The sequence below is a fragment of the Montipora foliosa genome, chromosome 5, assembly GCF_036669935.1.
Source record: "Montipora foliosa isolate CH-2021 chromosome 5, ASM3666993v2, whole genome shotgun sequence".
Classification (NCBI taxonomy): domain Eukaryota; kingdom Metazoa; phylum Cnidaria; class Anthozoa; order Scleractinia; family Acroporidae; genus Montipora; species Montipora foliosa.
In genome coordinates, this window is record NC_090873.1 from 34671919 (window position 1) to 34688178 (window position 16260).

The following is a 16260-nucleotide window of genomic DNA, read 5'->3' on the forward strand; positions in this document are numbered from 1 at the left end:
TTGATAGACGAGAAATTGATGATGTCGGGCGCAGTATTTTTCAGTTCACTAACGCAAGTCACCTCTCAATAACTATTGTTTAGGTCAGCACAAATTATTATCATTATTATTATTTTTAATTTCATTAACTTCCCTTTCGCTATGCCATATACTTCGCTCAACCCTTTCAGTCGACTGAAAGTGATACTTTACTTTATGGGGGCCGCTTCAGGGATGAATGAGTAATAAATAAGCAACTTCTAGGTCCACTCATAACCAGGGGCCCGTTTCTCGAAAGTCCCGAAAACTTTTCGGGCCCGAAAAGCCATTTGTGAAAGTGCCAGCCGCTTGATTTGGAAAGCCGATCTTTTGACATGTTTTCAAGGTAACAAAAAGAAAAGTGACTGTGAAGTTTGACGACTTAAATCCTCTCCGTTCTTGAGATACAAAGGGAATTGTGACACCCGAAAATGGCCCGTAAAGTTTCGGGACTTTCGAGAAACAGGCCCCAGGAGTGAAACAGAAACCAATTGTAACGTTCTCGCTCACGTTTTTTACGATCGTACTTAGCGCCAGCTCCATGTCTTTTTTTAAAAGTTGTGATTGGTTCACAATTATACTTGGTGATGTTGTGATTAGCGAAGCAAAACCTTTGGTTAGGCCACGCTATCTGTGCTAAAGAAGAAACAGGCACAAATAGCGTTGACAAACATGACAAAAACAAAGGCATTGTTTGAAATAATACCGTACTTGACGTTTCGCATCTTCCAGGAAGTGACTATCACCACCGAATTCGAATTAACATAAGCAAGATCGGTAAGAAAAAACACATGACGGGGAAGGAGTTTGTTTTCACCAAAAAATTTGTATCTGGTTTGGAGCAAAAACAGGGGGTGACAAAATCTTACTTTAGAGCTCGTACATCATCCAGAATGTTTCTGACATTCCCACTAAAGAATCCAATCTTTGCACCGTACATAAAACACATCACCTAGAAAGAAAAATAACAACAACAACGCAATTGAAAAAACATGGTTATAGGATAATTTAGCAAGCCCAACTCGGCGTCGACTTGAAGTACCAACATAGAAGTGAAGCACAATAGACGTTAGGGAGTTTAAGCACGCGGCGTTTTCGAGGTGCGGACGGCAACCGGAAGTGAGCTGTTTTCCCTTTTAACTTGTCTTCACACAACCACCGCTGGTGAATGGCAGGTTCCAAATGCGCTCGATATGATGATGGTGATGCCACAACGTTGCAGATATACCGAGAAAGAGACCTCAAATATCCCAAAACAAACTACAGCTTTTTATATTGGACTAGAATTGGCAAAGATGCACTGTCCTTTTGGTTCAGAAACTAATTCTTACACTATTATCTGATTAAAGATATCATGCACTCTCTCAATTAACACTATCGTTTAAATAGAGCGAGTATCAATCGAGTGTCGTAAAACCAAAACCAAAGTAATTACCTTGGCCTATCAAAAAGGACGGAGACAATCCAGTAAACCAATCAAAGCTCGAAGTAATTACACGTAGCCGACACAAAGCGCGGGAAACTGTGCACGCGCGAGGTATTGGTTTCACTTCTGATTGGTTGAAAAAGTGGCGTGAGGACTTTGAATTAATCACTGAGTGAATTAATCGTAAACCAAAGCAATTCGCTAATTACTTTCGACACTCAATGGAAAACCGCTCTAACCTTTAATGTTATTATTATTATTGGTCCACCAACCTGAGAAATTTGCTCGAACATGTGTGCCATAGGAAGATAGGAGAGGTGCACTTCAGAATCACTGATATAAAGCCCACACTGCAAAACAGTAAAAATATCTATAGATTTGTAAAAACTATCATTATATATGCCTCGCAACAAATTATTGTATATATTTTAAAAGGTCAAGTTTGACAATACCCTGAAAAGGAATTTCCCATATGCCAGAGGTTAACCACACTAATATATAGAGGATATTACATGGCCGCGCGGGGATACGAATTTTATCTTCGAGTGCTGAAAGTATCTCTCACGAGTGAGCGAAGATACTTTCAGCACGAGAAGATAAAATTCGTATCCCCAAGCGGCCATGTAATGTTCTGTTTATTATATAGATATTGATGAAATGTCTAGATTTAAAACAACTTGTTTTTCTCATTTTTGAAAGAGTGAAAAAGTGGTCACCAACTGATAAAACACGCACGTTGTGTAACATGAAACAAGATATGAAAGTTGTAAAAAGTAAATCATGATAATGTAAAATTTTACAGTAAAACTGTTAATGTCGTAGAGAAGAATTATGTTAAAGCACAAAAGTATCTTATAATGAAGAGGAAGCTCGCGTTTTATTGGTTCGTTACCATGACGACACCTATATCCTCACATGTGAAGGATAAAAATGATATGTTCACTGAGCGCAGTGAAGATACGATTTTTTAGTAAAAGGAGAAATCCTGGTATTTTATCATTATCTATATAATAAAGTCTTTTATTATATAGACTGCCTCTCCTAGGATTTTTGAACATCTGAAAAATGGTAAAATTGCCCATTTTAAAAGGATTTTTCACCTAGAATTTTCGGGAGCCTTTTTTCTGGCTGAAATTTTCGAAAAGGTAAGTTTTGATCCCCATAATTTTCGAATCACTAGACTTTCAGCTAGGAAGTCCGAACAGATGAAAAATTTTTAGGGGATAAAAATATGCCTATATCTACCGTTTAAATACTAAAATACGACTAACAATGCTATCTTTAAGTGGTTTTGAACGATATTCTCGTTGGGTGCCCCTGAGAAGTTTGCAATACGATGCATATAAGAAAATAACACAAACAGCGGTGATAAACATTGTATTCCAACGCATTTTTAAGAACTTTGTTCATTCAAGAGCTTAAGCCTTCCCTTAATGTCAATATTAGTAGTGAGAAGTTATTGCTGTTTTAGCTATTACTTTTCATTATGTCTAGACACGTACTGCTGCAGATCAATTTTCTCAGTCTAGGTTCCAGACCCCTATTGTTTACGATATATATATAGTTTTTAAAAGTTGTAACGGTCACTTTTGAAAATGTGTGTTGCATGACTAGCATACGAAACGTCAAGTTTTATAAAAATGCGTTGGAATGCAATGTTTATCACCGCTGTTTGTGTTATTTTCTTAATCAAGCTACGATGGCCTAAGAAGAAGAGTTTATACGATGCATATAATCTTAATTGGTACTAGGTTTTTGAACTCGAACTCGAACTTCTGGTGGATTCCTTCTTATACTCTTTGTCTCCTTAGTCTTTCTTTAGCACTTAATTTCTTAAGATAATCTACATGTGGCCCTCGGAAAAAAAATGTGGTGGATATTAAAATTAAAAGTTAATACAAATTAAGAATTTCAAAAATGGAATTAAATCGGTTTGTCTAATTTCGTTGTTTTGCCAAATATCAGCGTTGAACAGCATTTGGGAGTACAGAAATAAACACCTTGGTTAATTTTTAATCTGGGATTAGCGTTAATCGGCTTTTGAACAACCAGGCCCTGCAGGCCCTGGTTTGAAAATTAAGGAGTAATTTGTCACTCAAGATATTAAAAGCTAATCAAATGGTATACTCATGAAATTAGGGAATAATTTCACTTGGGTTTTATCCAAAATCAAATAACTTCCCTCGCCCGAAGTCTCAGGAAATTATTTGATTTTGGACAAAATGCAGGTGAAAATATTCCCTAATTTCACTTGTCACCATTTGATTACCCATACTTAATATTAATTGATTGATGAAACGTCACAAACAAATGGCCACGTGTTAAATTGATCAAAAAATGCGTAGTTACAAAAACAAGGAATGATCGACCTAAAATGAGCTACAATGTACAATGGGATCTAAAATGATCTAAAATGATCAAGAACCAACTCATTTTAGATCATTTAAGATACCACTGTGGCTAATTGTAGGTCATTCCTTGTGTCAGTAACTACGTCAAACAATGATTTCACAAAGGGTGTCTTGAAAACTAAGACCCTAAGAGGTCTAAGACCGCAAAAACTGGAAAAAATTAACCCAAAACCCTTACTTTGGCTAACACTAGGCCTAAAGTTGGTTTTTTGTGTTACCTCAATCAAAGTTGAAGTCCTTCGTTTGCTACAACTTGTTTCAAAGTGAAAGATGGGTGATCTGCCATATTTAATTTCAGGAGTAACCATTAATTAGGTTTAGGAGGCAGTGTGGCCCAGTGGTTAGGGCGCTTGCCTTGAGATCCAGAGATCCCGGGTTCAAGACCCCCTCTGACCACTCGTTGAATTTGTTCCTGGTAGTCCCTGGTTCAACTTCTCAGCTGCACTTGTAAATAGCCAACTGGTTTGCCTCCGGCCAGTCGGGATTCTTAACAGTTGTTGTTGTTGTTCTGTTCCGTCATTTCATTAGAGTTTCATTGGCCATGAAAAGCCCCTAAGGGGGGCTGTCAATTAAGTATGTATTGTACTGTATTGTATTGTATTAACCATGCTCCATGTGTGGCCGGACGTCTTCATTTCCCGTTGGATGTATATACTAGCCCTGTGACCATCTAGGCCTAAAAACCAACTTTAGGCCTAGGGTTAGCCAAATTGAGGGGTTTGGCTTACTTTTTTCGAGTTTTCGAGGGGTCTTAGGGTCTTTTTCACAAATACCTTTTCAAGAGTAGTTACAATACCAGCCACTCCTGCAGTTATGTTTCGATGAGTCAACATCACTCCTTTAGGGTTCCCTGGTTTAATTCCAAAAATGTATGGTAAATTTCAAAAAGGGGGGAGAGATTAGGGTGGACTGCTAGAAAGCTGAATTTGCCAGTAAAATTACCTAAAACTCATTTACTTAAAACAGCAAAAATATCCATGAAATCTGCAGACTTTTAATTAAAACATGGACAAGACACTAACTGTAGCCAAACTGGCTAAGTCTACAGATGCCAAACACTTTTTGTGCCCCCAGAGTCTTTAAGCTCATATTATGATTTCATCTACAAAAATAATGAAACTCAAAAGAAGTCAGGGTCTGCCAAAAGTATTGCCATTGGATCAATGCATACATGTATCAAACATCCTTCATTCATGTTGATGAAAATGTTTTACACCTGAGGTTAAATTTTGGCTTGATAATTTTTTTTTGCATTCAGCAACAAATCACACATTTCAAGCTTGTAAAGAACATGCAAAGTTAACCAAAAATGGCATTGTTGAAAGTATTAAGCATTATGGTGTCTATACATGTAATTAAATACACTCAAACCACATACAAATGCACACACCGTTCGCAGTAGACCCACACTAAAAGATATCAAGCGTTTTCAAATTGCAGGTCAGTCCACGAATTTTAGAGAGATCACCATGCAAGTGCACATGACAAGAATCATTGCCATCAATCTATAAACCTATTAAATAACAAATAATCACTTTCATCAATTTAAAAGGAAAAGAAGACAGTAGAGAATTGTCGACTAGATTATCTATTATATTAACCCTAAAGTCTTGTTATCATTTCATGTGCCAAAGCCACAGATCCTTTGTGTAGGCAATTCCACTTTATGTTACATTGGGCCACAATCACCAGTAGCAGACTGGATCAACAACACCAAGCTAAAGCTCTATCACTATTCTGGACACTGGACAATCTCCACAACACAAATAATATTTTGATGAACTAACCTGTTGTCCCACTTGTATAACATACCACTGCAATATCATCTGGTTTTGGAGGCTACACATGACAGGAAAAAACACCATGGATAATGAAACAAAAACAAAAATTATAATAAAGATTGCAGTGTTCATCCACTGAACGTTCCACATGTAGCGTGTCCTGGACTTTGTGTGGGCAAATTTTGGACTATTACTTACAAATTAAAAATACATGTTAACAAAACTTGTGCTCAACTATTTTCTTTCTGCTACATCACACACATTTAAAATGTTGTCATAACATTCTTACCTTTTTCTCCTGTCTGTTATCCCTTCCACGCTCCTAAAGAGGGAAAACAACAAATTAGTTTGCTGCAAAAAATGCCATGATCATCCAGCAAAAACTCTCACAGTGCAAACATTTCACATAAACTTTGTGTTTGGACATCTCTATTAACTGCATTGCTACTTGAAAAACACTTGCCTGGACAATTTTATTCATTGTACATTATTGAAATTATGGAGGTGCCAAAATGTTACTTAACTAATTTCATGAATTTTTGCATTTCTGCATAATTTAACTCTTAGAACAGTGCATTATACATATAGATTGACAAAAATGTGATTTTGCAGTGATCAGTCAGGTTACGGCCGAGATTCTTTAGTATGCAATTGTTTTGTGCTGACGAAATCAATATTGTGAATGGTTTTACTTCCACTGTAATTTCAGGTGAAAGAATTACATAATAATAACACTATCATTATTATTCTATTAGAACTTACCTCTACGTCTGTAAAAGAAATGATTTTAACTCCCATTTCATCTCCAACAACCTTCTCTTCATCAGTGACAGCAGCACCAATCTTGACAATATTTTTTAACTTGGGGCATTTCTTAGCCTCTTCCAAAAGAACTTTTAGCTTGCTCTCATCACAAACAATTGTCGTCATTTGAGCTGAAACACGATCAAAAAAGAAACCAAGGTTAACAACATCTAGGTCTATTAAAAAAAAAAAACCTTTAACCCTCCCAACCCCCCCCCCCCTAAGAATGATAAATTACAAAACAAAAAAAAAAGGATGATAAATTGAGTGACAAGTATTTATGAGTCGATGAGTCAATGAGTCATGAGTCGATGAGTCATGAGTCAATGAGTCAATGAGTTAGTGCAGTTAATTAAACCATAAAATGAAAGCTAAAATTTCAGAGAGTGCTTATATTTACTGGCCTAATCACTGAAACGAGGGCTTAGGCTTAATCAACAAATCATTGCTATATTGACTGAGAGTCCATTGACTCATGACTCACGACTCATTGACTCATTTGACTCATAAAACATGCGTTCTCTGATAAATTACTTTATAATTTGTCTAATGTTAGATGATTTTACTTGTCAATGGGGGCCACTTCAAGGCTGGGCGAAAGGGTTATTTTTTACATGTACACGTAAATAACTGAACCATGCCATTAAAACCCACATTGACTCCAAGGAATGGGACTTACCGTTAAAATCCATGTACAAGCCGCACCCGTAGATATTGCCACACCCCCAATTTGGAAGCTCGAATTTCGAAAAAAAGATGTAGCCTGTGTACAGACCGCCCCTCCCCTCAAAAAAAAATCGGAGAGGAACGGTCTGTGATTTACCGTTGATAATCGTGTTCCATACCACGTGATTTTTCCTGGAATGTGTGGAAAATGATTTGATTGGTTATTACCCATCGATCATTACATCATTGAAACAACGAGTTTTGATTGGCTTTTATTTTTATTTCTCCACATCAACACTGTGAGAACCATCGTGAGAGATTTTACGATTAGTTCGTTCGTGTGTAACTTTGAGCACGGTACAAAATACGAATAAAAATCTTTTTGATTGTCAAAGAGGTTTTTCTTTTAAAGTACGAGCAGAATTGTTATCTATGGAGTGTAAAGTGGAAGTCGATTCGACGTACATTTGTAGGAATTGTCAGCGCAAAAGAAACGAAAGCGCTCTTCACGAGGTTTCAAAAGATTGTCCGCTCAAAAACGTCTCCCGCTATTCCTTACCAGTCAATGTAATCCCAACCAGCCTAGCCATTCTCAAGTACAATCTACAAAGCGTGATGCCATGGAATTAAGATTTGAGAATGTACACACCGAGGAAAATAACAGCTCATCGGCAACGGTCTGTGCTGTTTTGAAGATCAGAGCCGTACCTGGTTGGAAGACTTGCAAATACATCCTCTCCTTTAGAGAGTGCTTCTATGCTATTAAGCCAAGGTATCTTAAAACTATCGGAGACGCTCTTCGATGCACATTTGAAATCTACCTCATTGACCACCATTTTGAGAATTTAGCTCCAAACGAAATATGAGCCACACAAATTTTGGTCAGCGTAGATTACTAAATAATGCATGCAAAATTATTCCGGAACACGATTACTAACGGTAAATCACAGACCGTTCCTCTCCGATTTTTTTTTTGAGGGGAGGGGCGGTCTGTACACAGGCTAAAAAAAATGGAGACAACAAACTTTGAAGTTCCAATGAAGTTCTGCTAGTAAACAAACAAGGACAAACGTTCAATATTAATTGAACCTTAGAAAACTCAAACCTCAGGTGTTTCTGTAGATAAGACGCCCCTCTGATTTTTTATTTTACTTTTGAGAGAAAAGGTGCGGCTTATACATGGAAGAATGAATTAACCTTATAATGTTATAGTAAAACCAGAATAAACCTGGTGGAGGCCTTATTGCAATTGCTTACACTGTACCTGATACATACAAATTTAAAACTCCACAGTTTGTGCGATTGCAATGGATTGTACAATGATGATCATTTTCATCTATTAAAGCGTGGACACAATGATAGAAAAACATGTGGTAATTAATTGGCTGCAAACTTGACATGCTTGGTAGCCAAACATTTTATTTTAACTTACAGCTGTTAAGCAAACTTTTCGTGCCAGAGTTTGAAAGTATTCGTAAGATTTTTTGGCATAACTTTTTTAGTCTTACATGTTTTTAGTTCAATTAAAACTACTTTGATTGAATATAATTGCTTTTTTACCTTGGTTGACAATGAAGACACAAGCATCTGGTCCTAGTGTATCATACAAAGGAACTAATGACATTGAGTAAAGGTTGCATGCCTGCCCAACAAACACCCACTAAAATGGAAAGAAGAGAAACAAGGAAACCGCATGTCTTTAGAGCAACTTTTACAAAAATTCTGGAACAAAGTTCCAGCATAAGAGACAGGTCTGGCAGGTCAAAAACAGACAAACTTGAGTAATAGACTTCAGAAATTGAACAGCAAGTGACCTATCCACGGGGTGTTTCCAAAAGGCGGTTTTCTTCTAAAAATTCTTCAAGGTATAGGGGAATTTTTGCTCATGTCATTGTTTACACTTTGAATTCATCTCTTCAATGAACAATTGTACATGTATAGTAATGGCCAATTTAATATTGCTAACAAGTTCAAGGTTCAAAATTTCGAAGGACGTGCTACCAGTAAACTTAGTCATTTCACCAATTTTAACCCTTTCACTGCCATAAAATCTGTTGACACTTATAGATTTTACTCTGTCTAACACCAGACGATTTTACTCGTGAATGGCGAAGCCCTTGGCAGTGAAAGGGGTAAGCCTCTTTCCTGTGATATACAGCTCAACAACAGCCCTATTTATATAACATTTAGCTAGAGGGGTGTTGTGTAGTCTGAAATACCCAGTGAATGACTTCCTTGGTGGTCTTTTGTTCTTAGGTTTCACTCCTAACAATTAGATACAAAAAATTGTCTTGTTGGGATTTGCCTGAGCCAAAACACTAGTCTAGTCTTGCAACCAATGAATTTTTGAAATGGAAACATTACAGTAAACACCCGCATAATTATAAGAACAAGTGGATTAACAACATCAGGCTGAAATTTGGCCAATACAGCACCATGTAAATAAGAACACATTCAGCCTAATAAATAAAACATGTTCTTAATACAAAGGGAAAGGGTATTAGGATAATACCAATACAGTAACTTATATCAATTAGTACTATGGTGTTCAGGACCATCACAAACTATAAAATCTATTACAAAACAGCATTGTATGTTAATTAAACCTGTAGTAATATATAACTTGAAGTATTGCTGAAACCACTTTAAGAACATTTTAAGAACACTTTCAGGATCATTTCTCACTAAGCACCCCTCAAATAAGAACACAATCAGCCTTAAACCTGAAAAAAGTGTTGTTATATGCGGGTGTTTACTGTATTAATGGTTATACCCAACCTTGGCCAATTTGTTCAATAAAGTGGAAATGAATGAAATAAATGTATACCTCTGAAGTGCGGGCTACACAAAAAATTGTTTAAATTGTCCAGATACATGACTTGTAAGTGCGAGTATTCTCCCCTTCACCTTCAATAAAATGCATAGGTCAAACTCTCCCACAACATTATGAAATCTAAATCCCTTGCAGCAACAATAAAAGTCCCTACTCTACACTAGATTAAGATAACATTTTTTACAGTCTGGAGACAACACTTACAGTATGTCCAGATATGCATATAAATACTTTAGATGCATGCTCAATTTCAATGTCTAAGCATTTGCTACCTATAATTTCCAACAATCAAATAAGTGCTAGGGCTGTTAGCACTTATATATTAATTATTTGGTTCAATTAAATGAAGCTTAATTTTCATCTATGCTTCAAGAGCAGAGTTTAGAGCCTGTGATGATGAAGTTGGGGGAAAATATATAGCAAGGGGACACTTCCTGATGCTTATCAAAATAAGCATGCATCCAATTTACACTTGACGAGTATTCTGGACATATCTCAGTCTGAGACAACAGTGTTATCCCCTACTCTACTGATGTCAGTTTCCCTACAACCTCAATTCTGTTTGGTGCATAAACACCAACAAATGTATGTCCACTGTCAGCAGGATGGCAGCCAATTTCCACCAAACCAGAACCAGTATTGAAGGATCTTTCAAGGACCTAATAAAGAAAAATGACACGGACCCTCACAGTCAAGTCATGGTGACCATTCAACACTTGAGAAATAATTATTTTTCAAATCAGAACCTGTACTGTCCCAATTTTATATAATTTTTCTGATTTCAGTTACTGTAGCATTATCTCATTTGTATATCAAAAGCACTTTCAAAAAGCCTCAAATTTGTATGAAAACGACACTTGACAGCTTTTGATTGACACAGAAACTAATTCATTACATTATATTTTTTCCAGACATTATGCAGAAATTACCACAAAACTTACTTCCATTTAAAAAAAGCTATGTTAACTAAACACTAAATGACCCAGTTTTAAGCCTTGATTTAAAAAAGAAACCTGTTCATTGGAATTTTCCTTTTTAATGGTCTGCCATCACTAACTTTAAAATCTTGAGAGAGCTGTATTGAGGAGAAAATGACTTCAAATACACTGTACTTAGTAAACTACTTTAATTAATAATGCAATGCTTGTGTACGCAGCTGAATTAATATACAGCATTCATGAGAGTTTGGGCTTTTGTTGACCAACAGTATATCTTTGACAGAACGGGAATAACAACTCTCCTTTGATAACACAACGTTCAATCTTTATTCTGAAATGTTTGCCACTTCTTCATACAACTCTGAATCACAGTGCCCGCCCGGCTGACTCCTGGGAGTCAGCAGTCCCACCAACACTCTAAGACTTTAAAACTCATGTTTTGCATTTATATCTAAGCATTTACATGCTGAAATTTCAAGCTAGAGAGTAAATTATTTTATGAAGTCACAGTTTCCTAGATCAAACCCTCTGAGGTCAGTCAGTTTTGAATGCGAGTTACAGGACAGACCATGAAATCCAAGACTACACTCAAAGTTACTGTAATAAACAGCCTTTGGATAAAAATGAATTAAACAGGGTTCGTACACTTTTTCAGACCAAAAATACAAGGACTTTTCAAGGACTTTCAAGGGCCAAATTTTGAAATTTCAAGGACCTCTTTTTTATTTACGTCGAAGAATTTATTACCCATGGAAATAGTCTGACAGTACTGTTTCTTGCTCATTTTCTGTAACGAAGATGCGTGAAAATAATGCAAAGGCACCGGTAACCATTCTTGACCCTACAGCTCGTCGTGTTTGTAATGACATGACTTGAATGGCTGATTATGCGGGTCAGAAAAAATTCAAGGACTTTCAAGGACCAGGAATGAAGAGCAGAGATTTCAAGGACTTTCAAGGCCTTGAAAATGTACTCTCAAAATTCAAGGGTTTTCAAGGGTTTTCAAGACAAGTACGAACCCTGATTAAAGGTCAAAATTTTGCCAGTCAGGTGTTAAGCAAACAGACATCAAAAATCTGAAGGAAAAAAAGGAAGTGTTTTTTTTTGGTATCATAGTAGCAGTTCTTTAAGGCGTGATACTTAGTGCTCAAAAATATACCTCACCTCATTGTATGTTAGCCAGGCATAAGGCCCCCCTGGACTGCTGCGAAAACCCAAACAAGGCTTATCCCCTGAAAACAAAATGAAGTTATAAGTGAGGGATTTACAGTCAAATAATTGTTTACATTGTTTTCTTCAAAGAAAGAAATAGAATACACTGTAGTGGACGTGCCCCCTGGGGTTAGGGAGGAGACCGCTGAAATTTCAGACTAGAAATATAATTAAAAGAAGAGATTTGCTTCATCAATGTTGACTTGGAGAATACTCACCTCATTGTAATTAAATAAGCCAGGGATAATTGAGGCCCTTAACCCTTTGATTCCCAAATCGGCCTGAACCGGCCAAACTTTAATGTCTAACGCCAGACGAATTTACTCGTCAATGGAGAGTCCCCAGGAGTCAATGGGTTAATATTATAATACAGTAGCCCATTTATAGAGCACCTGAACTTAGTCCAGTAATCAGAAGGTCATTGATACGTTCCCTGCAAAGGAGCACTCAGATTTTTTCCTGAGTATACACACCCCACAGTCACTACCGACAAAATACTCTTCAGTCCATTCACCACGGTTAACATAATTTAACGTAACGTTAATTTTTCTTTAACTTCAAAAGAGATGATGTAATTACAACATGTTGCCATTTAACTTCAGGTTTGTGAAGCCCTGTTAGAAGTCCGTGGAGTGATGGACCTTGACATGACAATATTATTTTATAGCAAACCGAGACACCAACAAACTTTGTGAAATCCCTGGTGTATGAATTAAATGAATCATGATGAATACATTATTTGTTAATAATTATTCATAAATAATGAGAATTTATGAGGAATAATAAGCACTTAATGACTAGTCCCAATTTTGTTTCCCCAAGACCTTCAATGTTTGCAACTGGTATTTTTTTACAGGTCACAGGTCATTAATTGTTTTACAAATACAGAAAGTATCCCAAACATTCATAAAAGCTAACCTTATAGGCACAATTAGGCCTAAACAAAAGTTTTTATGCCTAAGGTTAGCGTTTATGACTGTTTAGGATACTTTCTGCATTGGTAAAACAATGACCTGTGACCTGCAAAAAATACCAGCCACAATGTTTGCCATAGGGAACATGACTCTGGGTCAAGGGGAAACAAAACTCTCTGTTTCCTTTTGGGACCAGTTATTAAGTGTGTTTTCATTGTACAGTTATACTGTACCTCCCAATGCTATGAAAGCATTTGTATACCATGACAGCAGAAAGCTGTTTTTCCTGACTTGAGCTGGCAAACAAATTTGCTGTGGTTTCAAGGCTCACAATTGCAACCTGATCATGTGTGAGTTGAAAGTTCACATTGTTGTTTCCCCGGCTAGTTTACAGAGTATGCATTTTGTTCCCTCTCTGGAGTAAGTGAGTTTAAATCCACCCAAGGCACACGACATATTCTTCTCCATTTGGAATACATATTTTGAGTTAACAGGTATAACAATAATTGCATGCAGAAGACTATTTAATTATGAAGGTATGTTCTGATCTGAGCTCACACAGAAAGTATTATGTTATCAGTTGCAAACAAAATGCCTTAATTCGTTCAGTGCAACAGCTCCTTCTACCTGATAAGTTTACTCCCCGCATGAAAGCTTCATGGGCAGTGGTGACATCATCAAATAGTCTTTCAATAATCTCTGTACTTAAAGAGCTCATTCTGGCACCATCCTCGCCCTGAAATTCATTGTAGTAAAAAATATTAATTTATTGGCTCAAAAGCATCAATTTGGTAGTATGAAGTAAAATAATTTTAATACTGAGCTTAAAGCCGAAGCAAGCTTATACTGTTCTCGGCCCTGGCCAAAACAAATAAAAATGGTCGATATCTTGATTGTGTATAGAACAATTCAAGGTATTGGTCAATATATCAACCACAAAGCAGTCGACTAGTGGCCAAAACCTGGCCACCTATGGACCAACAATCAATCAACCATCAGTCGCAAGATCAATCTACTGTCGATCGCTGTATAATCGGTGCTCTATCGGTCAACAGTGGTCATTGCCCATGACACTCTTATGAATATATATACATTTCAACCAAGACTTGTTAGACAAGAACTGTTTATATATCGGCCGATACTCCGTTGGCTCACATTTCACCTAATACTTGAACGATAACTTACCAACACTCTGCCTATGTTCCTCAGTGACTTGGTCAATACCATATCATCACACTTGGGGCACCTCCACCCTCACCCCCAGTTAGAACAAGGCAAGTTGCAAGTTTTCAGCTCGGTACCATGCTTCGTTTCAAAAATAGAGCAGTTTGAATTTCAGAGTTTTTTACAGTGCGTGACATGTTGACGACTTTCGAAAAACACGCCAGTTGCATAAAAATATTGATTTCCCTCGTGTTTTTGTGGCCTAAACAGCCAATATACTAGGAGACGTGTCTATACGAATGTTTGCTAGCTCATTATACATGTACAGCAGAAAGTGTTAAAGACAGCCAAACTAAATTCCACATGTTTCTACAGGTTTCCGGCCGCCATGTTGATGTACTTCAGCAGTACACCAACATGGCGCATCCATACTACACTCTACAAATTTGAGTACTAAATTTTGCCGAATAACTCAAGTACAGAATATCGCACGGCCCTGAGACTTGGAGATGTTGTTTATTTATTCCTCTCTCTCAATTTCTTAAATGGTAAGTGATTTATGTTTGTGTGACGTGCAACCCAAGAATACAATGTAGCTCTAATTAGCATGAGAAAAGCAAAACCTGAAGGATTCTGGTACTTGTAGTCAAATGGTGTCATCGTGCAAATGTCCTATTCTCCAATTTCTCAAATCCCATAATACACTTCTTTTACCCCCAAAAAATTTGCAAAGGCATTGTTTTTGATTTCTCTTGGGACATCTTCATGTCCAAAGAGAAATAAAAAACAATGATAATTTGCAACATTTTTTTTTTCTGGGGGGGGGGGGGGTGCGTTCGATTGACCGTATTTTGGAATAGGAATTCATGCAATAGAAGTTAGAAATCCTTCGCTTTTCCGGAGATTTACATTAAAATTGTCAAACACCTGCTAAAATGCTATGTTAAACATATCTTTATTATATATTTTTGTTGCTTAAAAATGCCACACGTACATAGCGTTTTAAATCATCACTCCACGTATTCTTATTCCGGAATGGAGTCAATCGAACGCACTCCAAGATTCACTTCATTTTACCATTACACGGAGATTTTATTTTCCATTGAGTATGAATGTTTTGATCTTACCTCCCCTACAAATTATCAAGTGAAATATCATACTTGTGTATATTAAGCTAAGCATGCAGTATATACGAATCACGCTAAATAAATCAACACAACTTAGCGTACACATGCACTGATGCTTTGAGACGATATCACGTCTCCTTATTGTTACTGTGCAGATTGGCTGTCGAAACAAATGGAATTTTATTCCTGTGGTTGGCACATTTGAATAACAAAAGCAACGTTTGTAAACAGATATCTTCCCTACTAAATTAAAATGTACTAATACTTGCCGGTAATTCGTAGGATTGTCTGTTCGCATCGACAGGACATGGTTGTGGAGTTGGTCGAGAATAAAGATAATATGCTGAGGTGACTGCAAATGCACCCAAAGCTGCTACCACGGCTGGATCGCTCAAATATGTCAACACTGACTCCTTCGCTGTGTAATTTGTCATCTTTTAACTTCACTTTGGTACAAATAAAATGAGCAATATGATGGCACAAACTCATGCATGCGCTATGGTAAGCAGAAGTTTTCGTGCGGTTTCACGAAACATAAATTACGAAATTGGGCAGTTGCGCAGAGGGCTAAACAAACAGAGAGCGATCAATCTGATTTATACAACTCGGATTGCGCGTGAACCTTCAATGACTTCAAAATTGGTACGCAGTGCGTACCCCGGGGGGTGGAGGGGTACTTTAGGAACTTTTGGGTGGGGATGTGCCGCTGGGACCCTGGAACCCTTAGCCTATACCAGAGCTAGTTCAGCTGAATTTTGCTACCCTATACTAGAGTAAACACGCACCGATTTCCGTCTAAATCCCGATACTTGACAGTTACTAATATCCAGAAGTGTTTCATGATAGCCATTTATCGACACAGTTGAGGCTGAGTTGCGTAAACTTTGCCGACTCGATTTTTAAATATTTTTTAGCGGGAATTTCTGGTTTCCTTAGTCTTGATAAAATCTTCAACCGAATGGTCAG

The 16260-nt window shown here is 37.2% G+C and overlaps 1 protein-coding gene across 1 annotated transcript in view; it reads right to left on the reverse strand.

The window, feature by feature from the left end:
* LOC138004043 (long-chain-fatty-acid--CoA ligase 1-like) overlaps nucleotides 1-15947 on the reverse strand; it is a 37346-nt gene extending 21399 nt beyond the window's left edge. The window contains exons 1-11 of the mRNA XM_068850438.1: nucleotides 15564-15947; nucleotides 13631-13739; nucleotides 12042-12109; nucleotides 10491-10598; nucleotides 8667-8766; nucleotides 6399-6571; nucleotides 5926-5958; nucleotides 5643-5694; nucleotides 4629-4705; nucleotides 1717-1794; nucleotides 888-970 (exon numbers count right to left, since the gene is read on the reverse strand). Of these exons, the coding sequence (XP_068706539.1) occupies nucleotides 888-970; nucleotides 1717-1794; nucleotides 4629-4705; nucleotides 5643-5694; nucleotides 5926-5958; nucleotides 6399-6571; nucleotides 8667-8766; nucleotides 10491-10598; nucleotides 12042-12109; nucleotides 13631-13739; nucleotides 15564-15728 (1046 nt within the window). The 5' untranslated portion in view covers nucleotides 15729-15947. The remainder of the gene's footprint in view (nucleotides 1-887; nucleotides 971-1716; nucleotides 1795-4628; nucleotides 4706-5642; nucleotides 5695-5925; nucleotides 5959-6398; nucleotides 6572-8666; nucleotides 8767-10490; nucleotides 10599-12041; nucleotides 12110-13630; nucleotides 13740-15563) is intronic.
* Nucleotides 15948-16260: the final 313 nt, after the last annotated feature.